Source organism: Danio aesculapii, chromosome 11 (genome assembly GCF_903798145.1).
Source record: "Danio aesculapii chromosome 11, fDanAes4.1, whole genome shotgun sequence".
Lineage (NCBI taxonomy): Eukaryota > Metazoa > Chordata > Actinopteri > Cypriniformes > Danionidae > Danio > Danio aesculapii.
Genome location: NC_079445.1, coordinates 4,212,530 through 4,240,100, shown reverse-complemented (window position 1 = coordinate 4,240,100; position 27,571 = coordinate 4,212,530). Strand labels below are relative to the sequence as shown.

The following is a 27,571-nucleotide window of genomic DNA, read 5'->3' as shown; positions in this document are numbered from 1 at the left end:
TATATATATATATATATATATATATGTATATGTATATATATATATATGTGTGTGTGTGTGTGTGTATTTTTTTGTCTATAAGGCATACAGCTGCTAATACTCACGTCAATATAGCATCATAATTTTTGTGACACTGTACAACAATAATTAATATTATTACCTTACATGAGGAGGTAGGTTTAGGGTTGGGGTAGATGTTAATAACATACAAATAAATGGGTAATTTAATAAATAATATGAATAATACTTGGTATAATTACTGTTTTTAGGTTACTGTGATGGTTGGGGTAGGGTTAGTCATTAATAGCATTTGATTTAATGGGTAATTTAATAAATAATTTGAATAACACTTGATATAATTACTGTTTTTACATTACTGTGATGGTTGGGGTAGGGTTAGACGTTAATAACATTTAATTTAATGTGCAATTTAATACATAATATAAATAATACTCTGTATAATTACTGTTTTTAGATTACTGTGATAGTTGGAGTAGGGTTAGATTTAAATAAAATTCAATTTAATGCATAGTTTAATAAATAATATGGATAATACTTGGTAGAATTACTGTTTTTAGATTACTGTGATGGTTGGAATAGGGTTAGAGTTTGAATAAAATTCCATTTAAGGCGTAATTTAATAAATAATATGAATAAAACTAGGTATAATTACTTTTTTACATTACTGTGATGGTTGGCTTTAGGATTAGGGTAGGTGTAGACGTTAATAAAGTACTATTAATTTATAATTTAATAAAAAATATAATTTATAAACAATTAGTGGTAACTTCCGGTCGCAGCTGTATCCCTTCTAGAAATGAATCATTTTCTCGGACTTGTTCGACTCCGATTTGTTCACTTCAAAGATTCGCTCAAACACAACTCTTGCCTCATACTGTTACGTTGAACCCTTCATTATGCTATGCACACCAGTGAAAATCTCTTCGGCAGTGGCGTGTATTCTGCAGGACTGAAGGGTAACTGGGATTGTTGATGTTGAGTTGGCGTTTTGGATGAAGAGCCGGAGAGAGTCCAGTTTCTGTTACAATTAAGGTTTGACCTCTTGCACTTTCCAAGGCTTTGTGTTTTACCTCGTGTGGAGTTTCTCGCATTTCTATGATTCAACATTCTTGTGTATCCATATCAGCCCACAGTTAACTATATATTTCTGTCATTTTACTGGCTTTTTACTCATGAAAGTGTTTGTTTTGATTCAGGTTCAAACCGAAGTGCTTTCAAACCAGTGCCATGACTGTACGCAGAGGTGACAATATTTTAAACGACTTTCACAAACTATTTTCTTAAAATTGTTATTTTTCTTCAGCATTTGACGTGTATCTTCTTCTTTTCAGTGAATGTGGTTATTCTTGTGCTGCTTGTTGTTGCCTTTTTAATCGTTCTGCATCGAAATCTGCTGAATCTCAACGATTTCCTGAAGCAAGAGACTTCAGGTATGATATTGTTTAATTTGAAAGGTTTTTAGTGGGATGATTCCCCCAAAAATGTAAATATATTCACTATTTACTCACCCACAAGTGATTCCAAACTTTTATAAGTAAAAAAAAAACATGAATGAGATCTTTTGAAGAAAACTAATAACCAGTGACCACTGACATCCATAGAAAAAACTGCCATGAAAGACAGATTTCCATCTTTCTTTAAAATATCTGCTTTTGTGTTCAACAGAAGAAAGAAACTCAAATAGGTTTGTCACAAGTGAAGAGTGAGTAAATGGATGTTTCCATCCAAAGATGTTAAATAAACTTTGTTTTCATCCAATGAATAAAAAAGATCAAAGTTGTCACTTCCTGCTAAAATTGGTGGCAAACACCAAAAAGAAAAATACAAATTTCTGCATTCGAAGCCACTGAGAGCTTTTTTTTCTTATATAATGAATGACTTGCACCTCAGAAAACAAAGATGAAAGGCAATGAATGTGTGGTGGCTTTTGGAGGCAGTTCTGGAAGCAATAATACTAATACTGAACCACTGTGATGACAGACTTTGGCTCAGGGAGTTTAAAATGTCCAAAACAACATTTCAGATGTTTTACAATATGCTCACTCCACTAATTTGTCCATTAATGCATCCCATCGTGTCTATTTTTATCATCACTTGATCTGTTAAAACAAAATCACATGACTTTTTTGAGACATATACTGGAATTTATTTGATAAATGCATTCCCATCATAGTTTTTGCACATGTTTTCTTATTTATGCGCATCTGGCATTTCTGTAAAGTGCTTTTTAATGTGATATCCCAAACTGCACATGATATTGGTAGATGGAAACGTCTCTATTGACGAGAGAAATTTCAGTTTTGGCCGAACTAGGCCTCTAAGCACCCTAAATGCACGTCAGTAGCCATGTTTCCATCTAAAGATGCGAAATAATTTATGTGTAAAACTGGAATATCGCTTAAAATATTTGCTAATAAAGTCCAAGAGAACAAAATCATCACTTTCTAATACAACTTTCCAACATTTTTTATTATCGCATAGTCTGTTAAAGCAAAATTACATCACTTTTTTTGATGCGCATACTGGAACTCATTAGTTAAATGTGTTCCCATTATAGTTTGAGCGCGTTTTCTGATTGGATAAAAAGTTTTTCAAACTCAGCTATGCACATATGTTTTTTTATGCACTTTTAGCTAAATTTATGCACATCTTGGCGTTTCCATTAAGCAATTTTGTAATGCGATATTCCAAAATGCACATAAAATTGCATTAAGGCAAGTAATTTCACTCGGCAGCCATTTTTGAAATGCGTCTAATGCATTCTGTTTGAATGGGAAACATCAAATTCTCCAAAATTGCTTGCCAAGCTTACGATTATAATTCATATTAGGAATCACTAATAAAATTAAACAACAACAATCTCTTTAGTTTCATTTCTAAACGTTCGAATCACACAAAATCCGCAGAAACTCACATCTGATTCGAGCCCCTCCCCCCGTAGAATCCTCAGTCTAGAGCAATCGCTGATTGGCTCCTGTACTAGAAGGCGGGGCTTTATCTGCCATATTGACTGTTATACTTTTTCCCATTCAAAACTATACAAGTGACGTCTGTGTGTATTCCATAGACTTTGATAGAAACGTTTCTAATGATAAGACAGTTTTCAGTTTTGGATGAACTATGCACTTATAACTTTCCTGTTTTTTTCTTCAGACACAGTGTCTGGGATGATTTTGCCCTTTGAGACGGACTTTCTGCTAGGTCATAAAGTCATAAGATCAGGAGAAGAGATTCCTGTGCTCATCACAGCTCCAGAGGAAAGACTGGGAGCCGCTGTCACCGCCATGAACAGCATCTACCGCAACAGCAAAGCTAATGTCGTCTTCAACATAGTGACACTAAATGAGTCTGTGGTCCATCTTAGGTACTCGTATTATTATGGTTTATCAAAGTGGCCCTATTGTGTGTTTTCAAACATTACCTTTCCTTTTAGGTGCAGTATTGACCTTATTTGGCAATGTGGAGGTGCGCTCGTTTTGCGAGTGTTTAACTTCCGATTCAGTCGCCTCTCAGAGAAATGAATGGGAAGAATAAACACCAGAAAACGGTCAAACTACTTGCTCTGTTTTGCTCTTGCTCTCTCGGTTAATTTGAAACTAGATTGTATAATTAATTTTCTCACAGTGTAAATGCAGACATTGGATATGAGACACTTTTAAAAGACGTAAGGCGTCATCAAAACAAAAAAAATCACATACAATAACAAAATTGGAATTAGCCTTAGTAATGAAACAACGTATTTAGATTTCGGGACGCCATCTTGTAGTCAGATGTGGAAATTAATTTGGTGCGCACACTCTTACATTAAATTATGGGTATTTTCTAGCTATCGAGTGTACAGGGCTCATTATTGTGGTGCGCTGTGGGAGTGATTTAGCCCTCTATGGTTTCTGGCACCATTAGAAATTGCTGCTCTTTTGAATAGTGCACTATTTAAGTGTATAGGGGGTGATTTCGAATACATCCTTGGTTTTCATTGGCTGCCTCGTGAACAATATCTACTTGGACTATCAAAAACTGGATTTGCTCCTGAAGCCAAGGAGGGTTTTGTTTGTGTTGCCTACTTTTTTTATATAGAGATTTGGGTACTACCAAAGCAAATGCACTTAGCATACAATTCCAGGGGTAAACACAAAAAATACCCAACAAAATCGTACTTTTACTATGACTGTGGTTACAAGTTATAAGAAAGTGCTGGAATTCTGTTATTATACTGGGCATTTGGTTTCAAACTCAAACTGTAGACTAATCACAACATACCTGGCATATCATATGACCAATCAGACTCTTGAAAGGGGGGTTAAGAAACACCCATTTCAGAGACCAGCAGAAATTGATGTTGTCAGCTATTATTTAAGTGTTATTTTGACTTTGACTGCAAACCTGTTGCGGTAGGCCACTTGAAGTCATGTGAATCAGGAAGAAGAGCCTAACAGAGGCACTTTTAAAGGTTCCTTGAAATGCTTTGAAATGTGCATTTTTTATTTTTTATTTAATTTTTGACGTAATCTTAACTGAGACAGTGTAGCTCCTCCCCTTTTAAAAATAAACTGCCAATAGCGTTTTGTGTTATGCATGTCAGATACTAGAGAGAATTTGATTGGTCAGAAGATTTGATGAGAAACAGAAGTGACAAACTACAATGTTTATATCAGTTTCAAATCTTCTACATTAAAATTTGGACACCGTTTTGGTGCACACTAGCTTATAGATGTCCTAAGGAAAATGAATGAATGAATGAATGAATGAATGAATGAATGAATGAATGAAAGAATAAATAAACTCAAAAGAAGTTATTTTGAAGAATGTTGGAAACCGGTAACAAATGACATCCATGGTAGCAAAAATAAATACCATGAAAGTCAATAGTTACAGGTTTTCAGCATTCTTCAAAATATCTTCTTTTGTGTTTAACAGAACAACAAAAAATATAGCTGGTTTGGAACAAGTCAAGGGAGAGTAAATGATGACAGAATTTTCATTTTTGGTTGAACTCGCTTTATATACCCCATAATTTACATTTAGGTCTCAAGAGGTCAGTTGTTGTTTTTTTTACTGTAACCCTATTTAATGCCTGTATCACCACTAAATTTAGAGAAAAAAATAGTAAATAAGTTATTAAAGTATATATAATTTATAATAAAGGTTTTGTTTTATCACCGCTCTGCCAGTAAGAGTGGTTGAGCTCAAGCACATCAAATGTGAAGCATATTGAAGGGGCCGGGGCATGTCAGATACTAGAGAGCATTTGATTGGTCAGAAGATTTGATGAGAACTAAAAACTAACTATACTAATACCAACATGTAAAATTTTTATTTCATGGGAGCTTTTAAAGAGATAGTTCTACCAAAACTGAACATTCTGTCATCATTTTCACCCTTCACTTGTCATTAAACTGTTAAAACCTCACTGTGTTTTGTTTCTTTCAATCATTGGTAAACAAGACTACTTTTCTCCTTTCAGTACATGGTTGAGCAAGACTGACTTAAAACACAAAATTATTGTCTTCGATCCAACGATCCTCTTGGGAAAGATTCCTACTGATCCTCAGAAGATGGAGACAGTGAAGCCGGTAATCATATATGCTTTCATTTCAATTGAATTGTATGGTGTAGCGCAAAAAATGCTAATTATTACTCGTATCTATGCATTGATCTTATTTTTCAGTTGACGTTTGCCAGATTCTACATGCCAGCTTTCTTACCAGATGCAGAAAAGGCTATTTACCTAGACGACGACGTGATTGTACAAGGTAAAGTCCATAGATTGTAGTTTTTAAAGGGATAGTTCACTCAAAAATTAAAATGTAAAACAGCTTTATTTATTTATTCTATGTTGAACACTAAAGAAGAAATTTTGAAGAATGTTGGAAACTGATAACCATTGACATCCATAGAAAACAAATACCACGGAAGTCAATGGTTACAGATTTTCAGCATTATTCAAAATATCTTCTTTTGTGATTAACAGAACAACAAAAAATAGAGCTGGTTTGGAACAAGAGAGAGAAATGATGACATAATTTTCATTTTTGGGTGAACTATCCCTTTAAATACCCCAGAATTTACATCTAGGTCTGAAGACTGTTACCATAACAGTATTTAATGTCTCTATCACCACTAAATTTATAGAGAAATAAGTAAATAAGTTACTAAAATACATATAATTTATATTAGAGGTGTAGTTCAGGGGTGTGGATTAAAATAGGAGTTACTCAGATTATTTTTAGGGGGTTTTACCATATTTTACAACTTGTTCTGACACTAGTTAAGTCATTTTGAGGCTCTGTAATGGGTACAAGTACATAAAACAATTTTAGGATTTTTACAAGGTGGCTATTTTGTACTAATTTTCATGAAAATGAAATATTTTTAGAATAAAGTGATCTAAAAACTAACCCTACAGTTAAAATGTAGGTAATTTAAATTATTTGGTAATTACATCAATTGTTACAAAGACACTAAGATAAAGTGTAACCAAAAACAATATATTTTTTAATATAAGTATTTTTTATTATTGAAGGAAAAGAAGATTGACATACAATACAACAGTTAACATTAGTTCCCTTCTTTCTATTTTTGTTGAAACCCAAGCCGCATGCCCAAAGGTCTGAACATCCCAAGGCAGTCTAACACTATAATTATGGTCAAATATAATAATTACATAGTCTGGAGTCATAACGGCAGTAATTGTATCATTTTGTAGGGGACATTCGGGAGCTGTTCGACACCAGTCTGAAGTTGGGTCACGTTGCAGCTTTCTCAGAGGACTGTGACTCCGCTTCCTCTAAAGGGATTGTCAGAGGAGCCGGAAATCAGGTATGACTATTCTGCACTGATCTCACCTGCTTCACTCTGTACATAGAAACATAATATTAGCACAAAGAAAAATTAAGGAAAGACAACAAAAACATGCAGCAGGTGGAGGTAGCCATTATCTGGAGAGTTAAAAAAAAAATATATAATTAGATTTTCCCAAATTGTGCAGCTTTACCATGCGTTCATAAATACAGTTGGGAAAATAAGTATTGAACACGTCACCATTTTTCTCAGAAAACATATTTCTAAAAGGGAACACATTTACAAATGAAGTTATGTGTAATAAAATGAAATGAAGCAGGAAAAAAGTATTGAATACATGAAGAAAGGAAGGTGTAGAAAGGCAGTGAAAGCCCAGACAGCAGGTTAAATCTCTCAGTAGTTCTTCAGCAACCCTTCGTCATTGTACACTACATGACAAAAGTCTTGTCGCCTATCCAAGTTTTAGGAGCAACAAATAACTTTAATTCTAGTTGATTATTTGGTATTAAAGGATAAGCATTTTATTAAGCTTTGCTAGTAAATACGTAGTAAATATAGACATGAAGGCTTTTGCTTTAAAGGGTTAACTGCCATATTATGTGCACAGCATAGAGGAGAACAGCACATTCTGTTATCGGGTATGGGTGTATGGAAAGTGCGGAGAGCTCTGAGATGTATGAGCTGTGTGTACGTGCTCTGAAACATTTGCCTAGTCAACTATCAAGAGAAGATGCACAGATACCAGAAAGAGGAACATCCGGTTGCTGAATGGTCAAACTGTCAAGACGACACCATATAAGTCAATAGGGTTGGGATTAGATAGTGTGCGAAAAACAGTATAAAAGCATGAAGGAGAGCCCAATAGGGCAGAGCTGACTTGATATTACACCCCTCCTGCGCAGAACTTGTATTCTCTAACTTCTTGCATTCAAAATAAAACTTCTTAATTTTCAACTCAGATCTCCGTCAATTTTTGAACATGCAATGAACCATTTGACTCCTACAGTATCAGAAGTGCCTTATATGAAAGGTTAAGGCTTCTAGATTGTTTATTTTACCAAAATAAAATATGATCATGCCTTGATTTTTTTATTTTTTTTATGATTTAATTAGGACAGTAAGGTCTGACTTTGCTTAGACAAAAGTCTTGTCACATAACAGAAATAATGTCTTATTGGATTCATCTTCAATGCCGAAATTGCAGAAATTTTATCCATAATAGGATCTGCACTACATGAGTTCAGTGACCCTCAGTGGGTCAGCACTGTTTTGGAAGCATGATGAGAACTAACAGCATATTTGGCTGGTGGTCATAATGCTTTGGCTGTATATACTGTCACTGTGGTACATTATAAGAATCTAGTCACACCATCCAGCCTACTTCAAAGAAAGTTTTCATGACCTGCATTTCATGTCTGTAATATATTGACAATGATTTGTATGATTACCTGCTACAGAACAGCTACATTGGTTATCTGGACTTCAAGAAAGAAGCGATTAAGAAGCTTGGAATGAGAGCAAACACTTGCTCCTTCAATCCTGGAGTCTTCGTGGCCAATTTAACTGAGTGGAAGCAGCAGAACGTCACCAGTCAGCTTGAGTTCTGGATGGAGCGCAATGCTAAGTTAGTTTTGTGTTCAATCACTTGTGTTTGGCTCTATTTTTTTAATACTATGTAATCCAGGGGTGTCCAACCTTGGTCCTGCAGGGCCAGTGTCCTGCTGAGTTAATTTCCAACTTGCTTCAACATCTGCCAGAAAGTTTCTAGCATATGTAGTAAAGCTGCGGTCACACTGGGCTTTTGTCCCCATAGACTTCCATTCATACGCACACGAATGCGTCAGACCGGAAACGCAAGGTCATGCGTCAAGTTTCACAGGTTGCTGCGGTGCAAAGTTCAAGCTTGGTGAACTCTGACCTGCGAAATCGCATCACTTCACTGCGTGAGACCAATGGAGGATCAAAACAGGACCTCTCTGAGCAGAACTTTAAAACATGGAGCAATCACTCGCTTTTTTTAATGTCTAATCATCTTGTTTAATCCCGCCCCTTTTCGCAGCGCCGTACGACAGAATTTCGCACACACAATCTCTTGTGTGACCGCAGCTTAAGAGTTTGATTAGCTAGTTCAGGTGTGTTTGATTAGGGTTGGAGCTAAACTCTCCAGGACACCGGCCCTCCAGGACCGAGTTTGGACACCCCTGATGTAATCCATTCATCAAATTCTAGAGATAGTCTGCAGGGCTGCCAACTGTTTGAGATATTCATTTGACATTTTCTCAAGCTCCGGGATTTCCACTTACAACAGAAGGTCTCGAGAAAGGACATCTCAGGCCTTCACATTTTATAAAATAAGCTGGCAGAGTCCCTAATAGAGTATTTAATTTTTCCAAATGTTAGAAAGACATTAGGCCGTTCAGCGGGACAGATTTCCAGGGGTACACTAAAATTTAGAAATATTGGCCTTCTGGCTAAAGCCGCCTTTCTACTGCACACGACATCTGGACATGACTGTCGGATTACGCCCCCTTGTGGTAGTCGCACCGAATTTTCAGTTTTGTCGTGCACCATGGCAGAGAAGCTGTTCTCGCAGTGTCCGAAATAAAGGAGTACAAAAGCTCTCCGTGCTTTCACTGTGGTTGAATGAATGAATACTACATACTGGTGGACCTCTAAATAATCTGGAGGGAATGTGGAGACAACATAAAAAATTATGTTTTTTATTACTCATTTATGAATAGAAATGTTTTTCTTAATAGACTTTTTACTGTTTCAAAAAAATAACCAAAAACTAGTATTTCTTATCTTGCATGCACGAACCTGCTTGGACAACACTGAAATAGGTCACATACGGTCGGCCGGTCGCATACCGTCTAGTTGCAGGAGTTCCGCAGCTCAAATCAGATCTGAATCTTCTGCATATGGAGATGATCAGAACCAACCCCGGACTACTCTCCATTGGAAATGAATCGTTTGTCGTGTGCAGTGGAAAGGAGGCTTAAGAATGAGGCTAAAGCGATAACATTGATATGGCGCTGCTTATATAAGCCATCATATCTCATGCTCAGGTAATAGGAAAAAAATCTGAAGGAAAAAAAAAGAGACGGAAGATTCCTACTGTAAGGCACATTCAATTGTTAACCTGTACCTTTTATGTCACCTGTCAGTAGCGCTGTTCATTTGCAGTGTTTTGACAAGTCACAATACACTTCTTGTAAAGCGAGGAAAGATTGTATGGTTTTGGCTACAGTAAATTGACAGTTCTGTCATAAAGTTGGCATCCCTGAGACTGCTTGTATGTTAGATTCAAGAGTTCACACTTAGATATTGTTTGACAACTGTTAGCAGGTTTGGCATGCTGTCCCGGGAGAGAACCCTGAGCTCGGAGATAGGTGAGCCCAGGGCTCCCGCCTGGTCCATAGAGCATATGAGGGGAGTACGAGATCAGGTGGTTCTCGAGAGCTCCCCGTGGCAAAGGAAGAAAGGAGGATAAGGGGTGGATGGGGGGTTTCTTCGGAAAACGAAGATAAGAGAGTAGTTCTAGCTAGGCTACTTGTAGTGAGTTGGGGTTAATCTGATTGGCTAACTTGTGAATGAAGATGAGTGGCCAGCTGCAGTCAATCATATCACGTGCTCCTCTCGAAATTAGTTTGGGAAACTTCACTTGGTGTAGGACTCACATAAGTTATGACAAGACTTCTATCAAGGTCTAAGCCTCTTTAATAACTACTAGTTTTTTTTCTTTTTTGGTGACGGCTTTACTCTAGAGAGGACCTTTACAGTAAAACGTTAGCTGACAGCATCACAACACCACCAATGCTTATTGTATTCTACAAGCACCACTCGAACATTGACCCAATGTGGAACGTCCGCCATTTGGGTGAGGAAATAATCAAGACTCTGCTTTATAAATGCTTTGTACATGTCTTAATAGTGAACAACAGTATAATTTTAATTTGTGCATTTCTAGGGGCAACAGGAGCAGGGAACCGCTATTCAGCTCAGTTTGTGAAAGCTGCTAAACTCCTCCATTGGAACGGGCATTATAAGCCATGGGGAAGAGCCTCCTCTTTTTCTGACATTTGGGACAAATGGTACATTCCAGATCCTACAGGTAAATTCCATCCAATAAGGAAACACCCCGAGGAAAAATAGTGGATTGGACTTCGTTTTTTGTTTATCAAAGGACTTACTGACACAGAACTGTCTGGATGAAAAATACAGAAAAGCCTTAATGTTTTTCAGACCTTCATGAAACCTAAGAGTAAGTTAACGGGACCAACAATTGAACAGAAAAACAGCCAACATTCTACACCAGAGCACTACCTCAGCGTTCACAGTCCAGTTATAAAGTACTAATAACACTAACCCATTATGGTTCTGCTTTTAAAGTTGTGTAATACATTCATGTTTTTAGACTATTTCTTCATTCAAAGATGGTCCCCAATATTTTGGGGTGAAATTATGGACCCACACTACTCTTTTTTTTTTTTAATTGGAACATTTCCATATTATATACACTACCTGACTAAAGTCTTGTCGCTTTACAAGTTTTAGGTACAACACAATTTGACTTCTAGTTGATCATCTGCTATCAAGAGTGGCTTATATGAAAGGCAAAGGCCTCTAGATTACACTTGTTTTATCAAAATAAAACCATGCCTAGATTTTTAATGATTTCATTAGGACAGTAAGGTCTGACTTTGCTCAGACAAAAGTCTTGTCACTGAACAGAAATAATGTCCAGTATAGAATATAAAGTCATGCTGCAGTGGAAACAGAATGAATATTGTGTCTGACTCCATCATGAGCTTGGAGGACTGCATCCATACATCTCTGCAATGACTCAAATCACTGATTAATAAAGTCATCTGGAATGGCAAAGAAAGCGTTCTTGCAGGACTCCCAGAGTTCACCAAGATTCTTTGGATTCATCTTCAATGCCTCCTTCATCTTACCCCAGACATGCTCAATAATGTTTATGTCTGGTGACTGGGCTGGCCAATCCTGGAGCACCTTGACCTTCTTTGCTTTCAGGAATTTTGATGTGGAGGCTGAAGTATGAGGAGCTCCATCCTGCTGAAGAATTTGCCCTCTCCTGTGGTTTGTAATGTAATGAGCAGCACAAATGTCTTGATACCTCAGGCTGTTGATGTTGCCATCCACTCTGCAGATCTCTTACACGCCCCCATACTGAATGTAACCCTAAACTATAATTTTTCCTTCACCAAACTTGACTGATTTCAGTGAGAATCTTGGGTCCATGTGGGTTCCAGTAGGTCTTCTGCAGGATTTGTGATGATTGGGATGCAGTTCAACTGATGATTCATAGGAAAAAAAATAAAAAAATTCAACCTTCTGCCACTTTTTCAAATGATCAACTAGAAGTCAAGTTATTATTCGTTGCTCTTACAACTGGGATCAACGACAAGACTTTTGTCAGGTAGTGTAGTCGACTTCTTTAGGACTTTTAAGGCACATCTGTAATCAGATGTCTATTTTTGACACCACTTTTCTGTTACATAAACACTGCGATGCATTTTATCTTCAAATCTGAAGCGGAAAATATGCTAATTTGTACATAAAGGGGGGAAAAAAAAGTGTTCTAACCAAGTATTGAATAAAGCTCAGTATAAGTTTTGTAAGCAATGTAAGAGTTTTACCTTTTATTTAGTGGAACATAATCATTTTATGTATTAATACATACAAACATAATATGCACTCCAACTGAGTGCATTTAACAATTTGATTCCTCTCAGTCCGTGTAAATATTTATAGTGAATTTTTACACAAAGTCTGTGTTGAAATCGTATGCATCCTCATTGTTCTTGTTCTGCAATGACGTCAGGTCAGTGTTGACTGGGACAAACTTCACTTCTTTTGTTGGTTTATCTAAAGAACAAAAAATAACTGAATTATTATTATTATTATTATAACCTTTATTTTACCAGGAAAGACACATTGAGATGTACATGTCACATGGGTCTAACAGACAAACAATTAACAGATAACATGAATCACAAATTGACAAACTATTCAAAACATCTACACATGCCGGCGTTTCAATTCCTAAATCATTTATACTTTCTTTTTTATCAGCGCATTTAGTGAAATTAATTCTTTAAACTGCAACTGTGTTCGCAGATTATTCCATGCAAAAGGCGCTGCGTACTTAAAAGCCTTTTCCCCCATCTCAGTCTGCACTTTAGGAACAGACAGTAAATAAATATCCTGTGACCGAAGGCCATAGCTAAGAACAGGCTTTTACAAATGTAATTCAGTAGATATGATGGGAGTAAACCCAGTATAGGTTTGTAAACAAGCATATGCCAATGCTTGAGCCTACAAATGGACAAAGCAGACCAGCCTACCCTACTATACAGCACAATGAGTAAGCGATTTAAAATTTGTTATAAATCTTAGTGCACCATGGTAAACAGTATCCAATGCCTGCAGACTTTGAGACGAAGCATGCAATGACAGAAGACAGCTACATCATAAAGAAGTCAGTCTGTGCTGTAATTAACAACATACCTTTTCTCTTTTCTGTTGGTTCCTGAATCTGTTCCACGGTTGTTGAAATGGGGCTTTCAGCCTCAGGCTTAAAAACAAAAAGTGTGTCGATCAATGTATAACCATCATTTAATGCATTCTGAGTACTACAGTCATGTGCAGGAATGAACTGGTGACTAAAGAGACAATTTGCAGTTTAATTTGGAACAGAATCAAAATCAGATATGCAATTTAATTGTCAAAGCTCAGTCTTTATGGTTATATCTATGCAAGTAAACAAATCAAATTAACCTGGTGGACTCTCTGTCTATCTATCTCTTTTTTAAATTTATTAATATTACTAGTGCAATTTTTTATTGATTCTTTTTCATAGAACTAAAACATTACAATAACTATATAGAGGAATGAGTGAAATTCAATACTTTTAAAGACCTTTAAGAATCTTTCTATTCATTCAGACCTCATTGCTACTTTTTTTTTACATTGTTTTAACTGGTAACAATGGCAACATTCTATCAGTATTTAGTAAATGTACAGTAAGAAACGAATCATAAACTAAAACATTATTCATATACTGAATAATAAAAATGTTCATCCAGCAGGTGGCACCTACAGAGCAGCAGGAACAACAGTGATGCCTTGGTCACAGCAGTAAACAATACAGCGTGACATCAAAACTACACAACATCCTGATATTCACAGATAAAATTCAGGCAAGCTTTAGCATATCACTAGACCTTGTTTAATCAAATGATACAAAATTGAATGGCATTTAGGCTTTAAGGGCCTTAAATTTCTTTAATTTGACTTCAGTTTTCGAAGACGCTATGGACACCCTGTAACTACCTTTTTTTTTAACCGTTTTAATCAGACTTTAAGTAGGAAACACACTTAAGGTCTGTTCAGGGGAAAGTCTTTCCAGTATTCTGCTTTTCCACTGGCCTTTAATGTGAACACGAGGCAAATGGAGGCTCAACCATTGTGTTGGTGTATGTTGCATGGCACAATTTTCTACAAATGTCAACATGGCTCACTATTAAGCATCAAATAATCTTTTAAGTCTTGGTGCCTGCTTATAGTCCCTCACCCACTACGTTCAAGTAATTCTGGCAATCTGACTATTCCAAGAATATCAAACTGGACTGTAGGCGGTACAGTAGATCTTTCTCATATCTGGAACAACCTTCCTAGCACAGTTCGGGACGCAGACGCACAAAGTCAGTTTAAACCTACCTCTCTTTGCACTAGCATACACATTAAACACATATCTAAAGGATTGTTAGGCAGCATTCATCAGGGCAATCAGAGCCTGGGCTGGGCCTTTTAAACGAGTTCTTTCCTGCCCTCTGCCAAATTGTTTGTGTATTTCTATGGCAATACATGAGGGACCACGGGAGCACAGAGGATGTTAGAATGAAAATTGATTTTCATTCAAACATATCGATGTAAGCGATACATTCATGTTAATTGATCAAATCCATTTATCATCCAGCCCTACTTTCCAATTCCTAAACAGACACTGTAATTTGAACAGAACATAAACTCATGTTAAGTCTATCCGTCTCCTTTTACCCGAGGTTCACATAATCTTGGATCCGGACATTATGCAGAGTATTTGACAAACTCAACGCAGCCCCAAACAGTCAAAGAGGACAGCAATGAGCCAAAAACACAAGACATCTTCCTGCAGATAACCTACATTGACAATCTACATCAGGGGTCACCAATCTCGGTCCAGGAGGGCCGGTGTCCCTGCAGGGTTTAGCTCCAACTTGACTCAACACAGCTGCCTGGGTGTTTCAAGTATAACTAGTAAGACCTTGATTAGCTTGTTCAGGTGTGTTTGATTAGGGTTGTAGCTAAAATCTGCAGGACACCGGCCCTCCAGGAACAAGTTTGGTGACCCCTGATCTACATAATAAAAACAACAAGTAAGAAATGAAGATAACTTGACTGAACCCAAGACATTTTTTAAACCTCTTTCTGTGCACAAACTGATCTAAGATATCATTTGTGATTATCAAGCGTAACAGTTTGTGTCTGAGAGATCAGAGTTGGATTAGATGGTCATCAAGGAGTTATGAGATCACCAAACTCATCATATCTCGTGGACTCTGATGAACAGAAACACTCCAGAGGTAAATCATCATCATTATTTAACGTTTGCTTGTGTCTCTTATGAAGTACCTCATCTGTGTTGGCCGTCGTCTCCATCTTCTCTTCCTCTGCATCTGTTGTTGCTGCCGTCTTTGTTATCGTCTCTTTAGGCAGCTCACTGACATTCAGCACTCCAGCAGTGGGTCCATTGGAGTCAAAACTTATACAGCTCGCGAGGTTTGGAAAGCGAACACCTGAAGACAGGTGCATTTACATTAGTTTACACCTAATAAAGTATCTAGACATATTTTCAAATTCAGGGTTTGCATTAAGCCAAAACCCATCATTTAAAGTCCACATGAACCAGAAGCTTTTTTTTTTTGTATTGTGACGCAGTTCACAGGATGTAGTAAAGCAGGTGTTAACAGGTAGAGCTTGGTGACTGCATTTGACCTCTGCGAATGCTAGTTGAAGAGCATTATAGGAATAAAATGGAGCGGAAAAATATTCTAACCCAACAAGAAGTGTGAAACAACAAAAAAAAAAAAAATAAAATTGACAAACAAAAATCACTAGGACAAAACCTGGACAAACATATATCTAAAAATGGAATAGGGCTGCACAATATACTGCAAAGTTATCATCATCGCAATAATAGTATACGCATTTTACATATTGCAGACGTTGTGTGATAAATAACATTTATTTTATCTATTAGTTATCTAAATTTGACCAATGGGGCCTTGCTATCTTTATCTCCACCTCCCCAGTTGCTGTGCTGCATTCGGCTGGAGCAGCCCAAAGCTGAACGAGGATCCAAAAGTGGAGGCAGTTGAGACGAGAGGAAAAATGACAACAGCCAATCAGAGTCAGAATATCTGCGGAGGTTTTCCACTCACTCATAGCGTTTTAAAAACTACATGTTTGCATCTTAACAGTTTTTAGTATGAATTTGAATTAAATTATATCTAATAAATATGTTTATTAGAATTATTTATTATTTAATTATTTATTTATTTAATTATTGAATTATTTAATTGTTTATTATAATTTTAATATCATTACATAATTTTTAAAAAGCTAATTCAATTCAATTCACCTTTATTTGTATAGCGCTTATACAATGTAGATTGTGTCAAAGCAGCTTCACATAAAAGGTAACAGTAAATAGGAACAGTGTAGTTCAGTTTGTAGTGTTTAAGTTCAGTTCAGTTTAGCTCAGTTCAGTGTGGTTTAATAATCACTACTGAGAGTCCAAACACTGAAGAGCAAATCCAACTGATAAGAAAATAGAACTTTTCTATGGAAATGTTATATCTATTTATTTATTTTTTCTCTGGGTTTTCACCTTTATTACACAGGACAGTAGAGAATATTGACAGGAAAGCATTGGGAGCAGAGAGAGTGGAAGGATCCGCATAGCACCGCGAGGCCGGACTCGAACTCGAGCACCGGAGCGCATGTGTCGACGCACCAACCACCACACCACCGGCGCCGATGGAAATGTTATATAGTAAGAAATGTCGTTATCGCAATACTCAAAAAAAATCCCATATTTTTCCAGTATCGTGCAGCCCTACTTGTGTGGAATTTGTTCAATGAATATCACTAGAGGATCAGACTAGTTCTAAAAACTAAATGTTTGAACCATGACAGTTTTTAGTCTGAATTTAATTAAAATAGATCTAATAAATCTGTTTTACCTTTTTATTTCAATTTCATTACATAAAAGGTTTAAAAACAGCTATTATAAAGATATTTTTCTAGGGAAATGTTATATCATAAGAAATATTCACATATTTTTCCAGTATCATGCAGCCATAGTCTGGAATAGAACATTTAAAATACAACGTCTTGTGGGATCCTTGTGATTTGTTCAATGAATATAACAAGATCAGAACATTAAAATCTGAAACGTACTTCTCTTGACGTTCTCATTGCTCTTCTTCACAACATCCATATCCACATCCGACCGCAGTTCAGTCACGATGGCATCAGACAGGTAAGAGGGAAGACCCTGTCGCTCTGGAACTCTGCTGTAGTAACTCAGCTTAGCCCTAAAACACCACAGCACTTAGGTTGAGGCTACAAGACTTCAGATTCATATAGGATAAACTGATGATCTGAAACTCACCCGGTCCAGTCATTGAGGAATGTTGTGGCTGCCAGCTCCGTGTCAGCAACGCCACCTTTCTGCAGGAGCCCGCGCTTCATAGCAAAGGTGGTCAAAAATTCTAAGGAGCTTCTGTAGTCTGGGACATTATACTGTAGCATGATCTAGAAGAGAAACAGGGACGTCGTATTACTGTATGAGATATACAGTAAACTTGAATTTGTGTTTGCAATAACTAGTGTCGTCAACAGAACTGGTACTTCGGTACTAAATTGATAAAAACAATAAATATAGGCCAGAGACAATGAAAAAATAAATTAATAATAATAATAATAGAAGATAAATAATAAAATAAAATTAATTAATAAAATAAATTAATTAAATTAAAATAAATAAATAAAAAATAAACAATTTAAATAAAATAACTAAACAAATAAATAGTTAAAAAACAACCAAAATAAATTTAATAAAATAAATTAAAAATTAAATTACAATAAAAATAAAATAATTTAAATAAAATAAACAAAAAAAAAAAGTTAAATACATAAATAAAATATATATGTAGCCTATAATAAATGCCCTTTTTTTTTTTGTTGAGCCACTTGAATTTATTTTGGGTTACCAAAACCTGAGGGGTGCCTGCCCGAAAGGCAACCAGGCATTTAGAAATTGTGCGAGCCCTTCAAAAGTATACTTTTAGGTCTAAAGCTAACAGACATGATCTTAATCTCTTTGTATTTCTTACATGCTGCTGATTGCACTGTTTGAGTAGATTCCTGACGGCCTCCTGTGGGCTCTCCTCCTTCTCCTCCACCTGCAGGCTCCTGAGGGCCATCGCACCTCCAGGGTTACTGGGGGCTGCCAAAATCCCGGGACTGTCAATCATCTTCACTTTCTTGGTAATATGCACTTCCTGCATACACCTGTACAGAGTAGAGCACTGTTATTAAAGGCTGAAGCTCAAAGGCCTGTGAAATGCACTGTGGGATATGAAGCTCAGTGTTGGATTGAATGTAGACGTCATGCTGTATTCAGTTCAATACAGTTCATCATGCTTCACATTCATATATAGTAATAATAAACCCAAACAGTGAAGCAGTACCTGGTCAATCCTCTCTGTACGCCAGCATTACACGCTCGCATTTCTTTCATACTGTTGATAATGCTGCTCTTTCCAACGTTAGGAAAACCTAAACATAAGACGATGCTTCAATATCAAGATTTTTCACAGGTGCACGGGTCTTTAAAAAAACGACATGAAATCTTACCGACGACGCCAACTTTAAGCATGGTTTCACCATCTTTCTTGTTCGCCAAGTCGTTAAGTGTCTGAAGGAGAAAGTCTTTTCCAAAACATGAAGCAGCTCGGCTGTGATCCAGAACTGCGTTAGTTCCTCGCTGCTGCCTTTTCTGTTGCTGGAAAACAAGAGATTATGAGTAGGGATGCAATGATTAACCGATTTCACTATTAACTGCGCTTTAATTCGTCACGGTTAATTAATTGTAAAGGCGTCTCAACACCAGTGACGGTGATGGGAATGACGGCGCTATAAATAAACGTTACTAACAGTGAAACTTTTTTCAGTAACGAGTAATTAAATGAATTCCTGTTTCCCCCGTTACAACGCCATTACCGTTACTGACAAATAAATGCGCATTACTATAATTGAGAACACTGAAGTGGTTTCATGCGAGCAGCGTCTCTCTCAGCCATATGACCGTTCCACTTAGTGGTATGATACATGTCGGTATGCTTTTATGCCCGTTTCCACTGTCAAAAGGAACCTAAAAGCTTACCGTACCGTACCACTTTTTGGGTACACTTTGCAAAAGGTAACTAGCAAAGCAAAAGGGTACCAAAAGGCTGAGCTAGACACACAGCTGAACGCTATTGGTTTACACAAAAGCGAAGAATGAAAACAAAGAAACCGCCATTTTTTAATACACAGCCATTACATCGTAACACTATATGCATATAATAATGAGCCATGGCCGACCCGAGCTCAAACAAACCTTGTCGTCGTCTTTATGTACAGCCACAAAGCCTAGAAGAACAAAATGTGCCGTGTCCTGTTTTACGAGGCCGTCTAAAAGTGTGAGCGGTTTCACTTTCTCCAGAGAGCTCGTGATCGCTGGTGTGCGTGTCTATATTTGAAATAACAAACTTCTTGAGCTGAAGTACCCTTTAGGAAGTGGAAACGCAAGTCTGATAAAGGTGACCTGTACCGTACTGTATCAGTCAGTGGAAACAGGCCATTAGCGCATCCTAAAACTCCACATTTAAAAATAGAAATAAATTGTTGCCAAATGGGATTTCCCTACCATAGAGGGTTAATAAACTTTAGTATGCAAAAAAAGCTGAAATATATGCATCTCATAATTAGGGATGCAACGATTATAGATGATGGTTGTATGATTATAGTCTGAGGAATAATCACGGTTTCCCGGTTATCATGATTATTACGCATTCATTAATTTCAAAATCACATGAAAACTCATATATTAAAGTGTTATTTATAGCTGCTCAGTAACCAAATAATACAGCACATAATAATAATAATAATGATAATAATAATAATAATAAAACTATGGTCCATTTCTCTTTGGACTTAAAAGTGAAAAAAAGATTGACATTTAAACAGTAATTTTACACTGACAATAAATAACAGAACAACAAACATAAATAAAAATATTAAAATGTTAAACCTCTAAAATGCTGAACCTCTGTCTGAAAGGCACTTTTGATCAACTATAAATCACAGAATTGTTTGGTCTCTTCCTTTTGTATTTTTTTTCTCTTCTCGGTGTTCAAATGTGTGTATTCCATACAAAGTATGAAGCTGATCGGCCAGTTCTCGTCTCGTGACTCAACTAGTCGTTTTAATTGTGTATAAATAAAATGATTTTGGTTCCCTTTCAGAAATTTCAGCATTTTTTAAATGCAAGCAATATATTAACACTTCTAGTACCTTTTTAAAGGTACTGTACAGACATCTGCTTATTTCAGATTTTTCTTAAGAAATGTGCATTTAAATGACACATTCTGAAGACCTAAATAAAATAAAAATAATTGTAAAAACCTTGGGAGAAAAAAAATAGAAATTAGTATCTGAATTGTCCAAATCATATGTAAAAAAACAAAACAAAGCTAAAACAATAGAAATCTCCCATGAAAAGTCAACTCCAGTCCATCAATAAAATATACTTACCACCGTTCTGTCCTTTAGCTGCATTGATGCTTTGAAGAGAAAAGTTGGACACTCGGCTTCAAGATAGCAGAGCCACTTCTCTAGGTTATCTTTAGGAACAAGATCTAGAAAGTAATAAGAGACTTTATTAAACCAGTCTCCATTTTGATAAATTAAAGGAGACTTATTATGCAAAAATCACTTCTATAAGTGGTTTAAACATAGTTGTGTGGCAACAGTGTGTGAATAGAGTCAGCCTCTAAAATGTATGAATTTATTTTTAATAATTATTTTTAAGGGGTTTTCACCTTTATTTTTGACAGGACAGTAGACAGAATTAACCGGAAAGTGTGGGGGAGCAGAGAGAGGGGAAGGAACGGCGTAAGACCTCAAGGCGGAAATCAAACCTGGGTCGCCGCGAACACCAGTGCATGTGTCAGTGCACTTTCCACTACGCCATAGGCACCAACGAATGTATTAATTTAATAATAAAAATGTATTAATTTTATTTTTTATAATCACACTTGATAGAAACAGTCTGCAGAAACACTTTGATTGACATTCTCCCTTTGTACGTAGGAAAGAGGAAAGCCCCATCCATGATCTCTCCCTCATTAACATAGACAGTCCTGAGTGAGAAGCAGTCATCTGTCATTAGTTTTCATGCCATACCTGCTGAAGATCATGTCAGTGACTAAGAGGAATTATAAATGTGGAGTTTTAGGATGCACAAATAAACACCAGAGTCTCCATAGACTGCATCCTGAGCTAACATTATTTCTCTTTTGAATCTGCCGCTATATTGACACACAGGCATTTGTAGCTCCGCCCTCTTTTGAAAAAGAGCACAATCTCATTTGAATTTAAAGCGACAGTCCAAACTGCAATTTTTGGATCAAAGCCTAAAAGAGGCAGTTTCAAAGAGTTAGAAAACCTTGTGTGGTATTTTGAGCTGACAATTCACATACACACTCTAGAGCAGGGGTCACCAATCTCGTTACTGGAGGTCCAGTGCCTTGCACGGTTTAGCTCCAACTTGCCTCAACACACCTGCCTGGGTGTTTCAAGTATACCTAGTAAGACCTTGATTAGCTTGTTCAGGTGTGTTTGATTAGGGTTGGAGCTAAAATCTGCAGGACACCGGACCTCCAGGAACAAGTTTGGTGATCCCTGCTCTGGGGACATCAGAGACTTTACATCTTGTAAAAAAGGTGCATAATAGAACCGCTTTTCAGATGTTACCTACCGATTTTGTTCAATATGAACAAGAGTTTCTTCTTTCCCTCGTGTTTAAGGACAATTTCCTCCAGTTGAGGACAGCGGCAGCCCAGAGGATCTCTGGCATCCAAAACCTCCACAATAACATCAGATGCCTCAATCACCTGCACGACAATCAAATCCAATGTAAAAATAACACTTGTAAATAACAACAACCATGTTGGAGAGCATCACACACACACACACACACACACACACACACACAAGGATATATTATTCCCAATTAGGGTTGTCATGATACTGGAACACGGTATTAATCGATACTGAAGTTTTAAAAATTGCCATTTCCCGCTAACATTTCAGTGCGTTCTTAAACAGCGCTGATTTGCCAATGTGTTCACATGCTCAACAGAAATGACTGTGATTGGCCGTGAAGGTCATCAGTTCACCAAACTCACCGATGTTTACGGAGTGTAACAACAGATACAGACACTGTAGCGTTTAAAAGGCCCAATCCCAATTCTATTTTTGTACCCCTTCCCCATGGCCCCTTAAAACAGAGTGTGAAGGGGAAGGGCTTCAAAAATAACCCTTAGGAATTGAGACAGCACCTGCACACGTCACCATATGTCATCGCGATCTCATGCTTTATATGAAATCGACGACCGCGACTGCTTTTATTATTCCAGTTGTGTTATTTTTTGGTATAAGAGACTTAAAGCAAAAATTTGCGATTTTTATTTCAGCGTTTTTTTTTTAAGCATGACGGTAAAACAGGAACGCGGTTATTAATGTGTGCTTGTTTGTTGTAAAAATTTGTAATATTAACAAAAAATAATAATAAAGTTTTGTTGATCTCCTTACTCCAGAGTGCAGCTATACTGCCGTTGTGGCTGGTGTATTCTGGGAAATTTACCTACTCCTTGGTTTCGAGTGTGGTCCTGAAAAATCTTCGTTCGAAGGGCTATCTACCCCCTCCCCTTAGCCCAACACTTTCGAGCTAAAGAGAATCGGGACACCCCTTCCCCTTCACAGGAACGCGCAAAACGAGGGGTAGGGGTAAGTGGAAGGGCTAAGGGGTAGAGTTGGGATTGGGCCAAAGTCACAACGATCAGCTGGTTTGTCTATAAGCTGACATACGAGCGTTCCGCTGATGAATCGCTGCTTTAAAACACTCCAGTGTCCCTGTATCTGTGTTACACTCAGTAAACAGCAGTGAGTTCGGTGAACCGATGGCCTTCATGGCCAATCACAGTAATTTCTGGTGAATACAATGGACAATCAGTGCTGTTTAAGAACGTGCTCAACATCGCTCCAATGTTAGCAGGAAATGAAAGTTTTTAAAATTTCAGTATTGATTGGTACTGACTTCCAGTATCGTGCATCCCTATTCCCAATATGAAAGTGTTACGCTGCATATATCCTTATTAACATACCTTGTTGAGTTCTTGGCATTTGAATGTTTTAGCGCTCTTCACTTTAACTATCGCTGCTCTTGCTTCTTTGATTTTCGCTGCCTGCGAACGAACAATAATATTAGCTAGCGTCAGCAAGTTACATCTAGAACTCCTCCACTTTTCTTACCTTTTTAGCTTTCTTGGCTGCGGGCTCTTTTACTGAACTGTCTGCATCTTTCTCCTTTTTCCGCTTGGCAGCCTTTTCTTGCTGCTTCACGATCTTGTTTTGCTCTTTCAGAGTTTCAAGCTTTAAGAACAAGATGTACATGACTTACAATAACAGACAAGTGCATCAAAACCAAAATGTCTCATTTGTTTTGGTAGTGAACAGCCATGACAGTCATAGATTAAAAGCGAGAAGTCTGAAACTGTTGTTTTCTGTTGCAACAATCGTACTATTTATACTAATTTGTGCTATATTTAAAATATTAAAATACTATTTTGTCAATGACCTGTGTAACAAATCTATGACAGTCAGTTATTAAGCTGGATTTCCAGTGGTTTTGCCGTGTGTGTTTGAATAATTATACCTCCTGTTTTCTCTGCTCAGCTTCTCGAAGCACTTCCTCTTTAAAAGGCGCACTGTTTGGGACTCCAATATCTTTTTTGGCCTTTCGGCTTATGCCTTGCTTCTTTGCGGCTTTCTTTAATTTACGATTGTGCTCCCGAACCTGGAACAGTGAGAAAGGGACAACAAAACAAGTTACAAGAGCTTTTCACTGGAAAAAAATAGAGTACTCTGAATTGCAATTTGTAAATGATATTGGAAAAACTGAAATGCTTTATGTAAGTTTTCTTGTTTTTAGCAATTAAGATTTTTAAAACATTCATTTGTCAACTGTATTTGTTTGCAATTATGTACTGTAATCAGACTCAGAATAACTCTGATCAAATTTATTCATCAGCTTATATATCGGTTTTCGGCTTCCAAATAGAAACTCCTATCAGCAGCGGCCCAAATCCGTTAAACAGAAATTTGGGACAAAAATAAACAAGGGGGGCTAATAATTCTAACTTCAACTGTGTGTGTGTGTGTGTGTGTATGCATGCATGTATGGATAATTGTTAAAAGTCACATTAACTAACACAGTAACCATCATCACACATATTTTATATTAATATCCTTTAGACAAAAACTTTAACATATAGGAATAATACAAATAAATACAGAAAAATCTCCCTAATAAAACAATTAGTGACAGTTTCAATATGCTATATTATAGCATGATTACATTCATTTACCTTAATAATTATTTACATAAACCTCTAATACACACCATGGTAATACTTTGGTACTGTTTAAATAGCGAGAAAACTCTAATTTGCTGACAACAATCAGGCCAGTACAAAAGCCCAGATTAACCTATATATTTCTAAACATTGCAGAGATGGCCAGTTGCATATTTTTTGACCATAACAAATACAAATATGAACACGTTTAAATTTATTAACAATAATTTGATGTGTTCATTCATATATAGCTATATATTAGATTTCCGTATGGTTTAGTATTTTCATTAATTATCTCTCATATGGGGGATAGTTAAGTCACATTAACTTAAGCAACCATCAATATCACAAATACATTAATATCCTTAAGACAGAAAAAAACTAGCATATAGGAATAGTATAATATTTAAGTAAATATTAAATTGCGTTTGGGAACAGAGATGAGGTTCTCAAGGTGAATGCGTACCTTGGCTCTAAGGGTCAAACAACAAAAAATAAGCACAAGAATATTGGTGTGACTCTGGAGTCAGATCTGAGTTTCAATAGTCATGTCAAAGCAGTTAGTAAATCCGCATACTATCATCTCAAAAACATAGCAAGAATTAGATGCTTTGTTTCCAGTGAAGACTTAGAGAAACTTATTCATGCTTTTATCAGCAGCAGGGTGGATTACTGTAATGGACTCCTCACTGGCCTTCCCAAAAAGACAGTCAGACAGTTACAGCTCATCCAGAACGCTGCCGCCAGAATTCTGACCAGAACCAGGAAATCAGAGCACATCACACCTGTCCTCAGGTCTTTACACTGGCTCCCAGTTACATTCAGAATAGATTTTAAAGTATTATTACTCGTCAATAAATCACTAAATGGCCTAGGACCTCAATACATTACAGATATGCTCACTGAATACAAACCTAACAGATCACTCAGATCTTTAGGATCAAATAAACTAGAAATTCCAAGAGTTCAGTCAAAGCAGGGTGAATCGGCTGTCAGCTACGATGCCCCTCGCTGCTGGAACCAGCTTCCAGAAATGATCAGATGTGCTCCAACACTAGGCACATTCACATCAAGACTGAAAACACATCTGTTTAGCTGTGCCTTTACTGAATGAGCACTGTGCTACGTCCCACATGTGGCACTATTATGTTTTTCTCTTCTTTTATAACACATTTTATCTGCTTTTATACTTATTTTATTTTTTTACCATTTTTATTATTTGTTTTTATTTCTCTTATACTTGTTTCTTTTATTCCTGTTTATGTAAAGCACTTTGAATAGCCACTGTGTATGAAATGTGCTATATAAATAAACTTGCCTTGCCTAAATACAGAGAAATCTTTCAAATAAACAAATTGTGGCAGTTTAAATATGCTCTATTACAGCATAATTACACTACTTTATGGTAGCAATTATTGACATAAACCTCCCAGGTGGTAAAACTGTGGTACTTTTAATGTAATATCAAACTGACAACATCCAGGGCAGTACAAAAGTCCAGTTTAACCAATATAACGTAATCAAATGCTTAATATATCTTACCTTCTTTTGTATTTTGTAGCGTTTAGCGCATGATAAGCGCTTGCTCGCCTTCTTCAACTCTACAAAACAGACACGTGTGAGTTACGTCAGCACGCTTTACCTCGTTTAACAGCGTTTTTACATCATTACAACAAGCGAAATAAGCCCACATACTGATTAACGTTCTATTTCCCCGGTTTAAACGTATAAATATAGATTTGCTACAGGATTAAACACTTACTCGGTCTCTTCATGTCTGCCGCAGCTCCAGCACGCGCTCACAGAACAGCAGCACGTGTCTCAACTCCTCACTTCCGCTTCCGCTTGTCGCGCCGCGAAGGGTTAATTTTTTTTCCTCTCGGTTTCTTAATAAATCAATCAACCTCCGTGTTGAATGTGTGTCAGCCCTCAGACAGCTCTCAGAGACAGCTGATCAGACACGGACGGTAAGAAGGCGTGTGTGCTGTCTGCCATGTCTGCTCTTCGTGCTGTAATAAAGCGCGAGCATCATCACGCAGTGTTGCATGGCCCAATGTGTGTGCGCGTATGTAAGAGAGTGTGTGTCTTTGTTTTTATCCGCCTGTGCTGATGCATGTCACTCAGCTCGTGTCTGCAGACTCATAACGCCGCCACCTTCATCATCACCATCATCGTCATGATCATAATAATAACCATCATCATTATAATGCAGACACAATGAGCTCCGCGAACACCGCTGAAGTGCCTCTGCATTGATTATCAGATCATATATGCTGCTTATCAGTTTCAGGCATTGTCTCATAGCTGCTAATAACGCTGTAATTATAACCAGGTTGTGCACAAGCATAGTTTATTGACATCTGCTAGCTTATTAGGTGGTTTTATTTCAGCATATTGTTATTAAAACTGTGGATACCTTCTTTTAAATGTGATGTGAATGTTTTAGATATATCAGTTGTCATTAATTCTGTTAGTAAGCTGGTATTAATGAGCATTACCGTACTTTAGCTTTACCCCAACAGGATTAGGATACTGCAGCACCAATAATACCCTATTGATTGTGTTATGTTGAATTAGTTGTATTAATACTGTGATTTGAAAACAGTTAACAGAAGCTGTAAGCAATTTTCATCAATATGGGTTGTTCTAACTACTAATGTGAATACTGTGCAATGTTTATTAATAGAGAAAGTCCTTCAATTAACATTAGAAGCATTCTTAACCTTATTTACAATTGAACAATATAAAATAACCATTTAATTTTTTACCATGAACAGTTTTATTAGTTGCGTTATCATTTTAGACGCAAAAATTAATTTATTCTGGCAATTTCTATTGTAAAAATATTGAAACATTCCTAATATATTCAATTCAGAAGCAAAGTGACGTACTGTAAGATATGAAACAGATGTTTTCTCAAAGGGGGCGACACG

The 27,571-nt window shown here is 36.9% G+C and overlaps 3 protein-coding genes and 1 non-coding gene across 5 annotated transcripts in view; 2 read left to right on the top strand and 2 right to left on the bottom strand.

Annotated features, from left to right (window-relative positions):
* The first annotated feature begins 932 nt into the window (after window positions 1-932).
* glt8d1 (glycosyltransferase 8 domain containing 1) lies at window positions 933-11,255 on the top strand. The gene is made up of 10 exons (XM_056467726.1): window positions 933-1,053; window positions 1,218-1,264; window positions 1,353-1,451; window positions 3,175-3,385; window positions 5,486-5,594; window positions 5,690-5,774; window positions 6,728-6,840; window positions 8,280-8,446; window positions 10,590-10,702; window positions 10,793-11,255. Exons 2-10 carry the CDS (start codon window positions 1,249-1,251, stop codon window positions 10,975-10,977), a joined length of 1,098 nt encoding a protein of 365 aa, XP_056323701.1. The 5' UTR covers window positions 933-1,053; window positions 1,218-1,248; the 3' UTR covers window positions 10,978-11,255.
* Window positions 11,256-12,473: 1,218 nt separating this feature from the next.
* Window positions 12,474-26,504, bottom strand: gnl3 (guanine nucleotide binding protein-like 3 (nucleolar)). Its single transcript, XM_056467725.1, has 15 exons — window positions 26,401-26,504; window positions 26,181-26,239; window positions 23,939-24,079; window positions 23,536-23,655; window positions 23,388-23,468; window positions 21,980-22,115; window positions 20,755-20,858; window positions 18,814-18,961; window positions 18,648-18,735; window positions 18,291-18,468; window positions 17,567-17,709; window positions 17,353-17,489; window positions 15,523-15,686; window positions 13,357-13,423; window positions 12,474-12,714 (listed from the first exon to the last, which is right to left on the bottom strand). The coding sequence occupies exons 1-15, from the start codon at window positions 26,411-26,413 to the stop codon at window positions 12,608-12,610; spliced, it is 1,686 nt and encodes a 561-aa protein (XP_056323700.1). The 5' UTR covers window positions 26,414-26,504; the 3' UTR covers window positions 12,474-12,607.
* LOC130237858 (small nucleolar RNA SNORD69) lies at window positions 18,532-18,608 on the bottom strand. The gene has a single exon (XR_008838586.1). It is a non-coding gene; the product is annotated as a small nucleolar RNA SNORD69 (small nucleolar RNA).
* Window positions 26,489-27,571, top strand: part of pbrm1 (polybromo 1) — a 53,255-nt gene continuing 52,172 nt past the window's right edge. The window contains exon 1 of one of the 2 annotated variants that reach the window (XM_056467722.1): window positions 26,489-26,605. The gene's annotated coding sequence lies outside the window, so the exon portion shown is untranslated. The remainder of the gene's footprint in view (window positions 26,606-27,571) is intronic. The other variant, XM_056467721.1, reaches the window with a different exon arrangement.

Bases quoted from the DNA above. Each gene is read 5' to 3' on its own strand.
- glt8d1 (XM_056467726.1), top strand. The intron at 3,386-5,485 runs GTACTCGTATTA...TTCTCCTTTCAG, and splicing joins GAGTCTGTGGTCCATCTTAG to TACATGGTTGAGCAAGACTG. The intron at 6,841-8,279 runs GTATGACTATTC...TACCTGCTACAG, and splicing joins TCAGAGGAGCCGGAAATCAG to AACAGCTACATTGGTTATCT.
- gnl3 (XM_056467725.1), bottom strand. The intron at 24,080-26,180 runs GTAAGATATATT...TCACTGTTCCAG, and splicing joins GCTACAAAATACAAAAGAAG to GTTCGGGAGCACAATCGTAA. The intron at 12,715-13,356 runs GTATGTTGTTAA...TTTGTTCTTTAG, and splicing joins ACCAACAGAAAAGAGAAAAG to ATAAACCAACAAAAGAAGTG.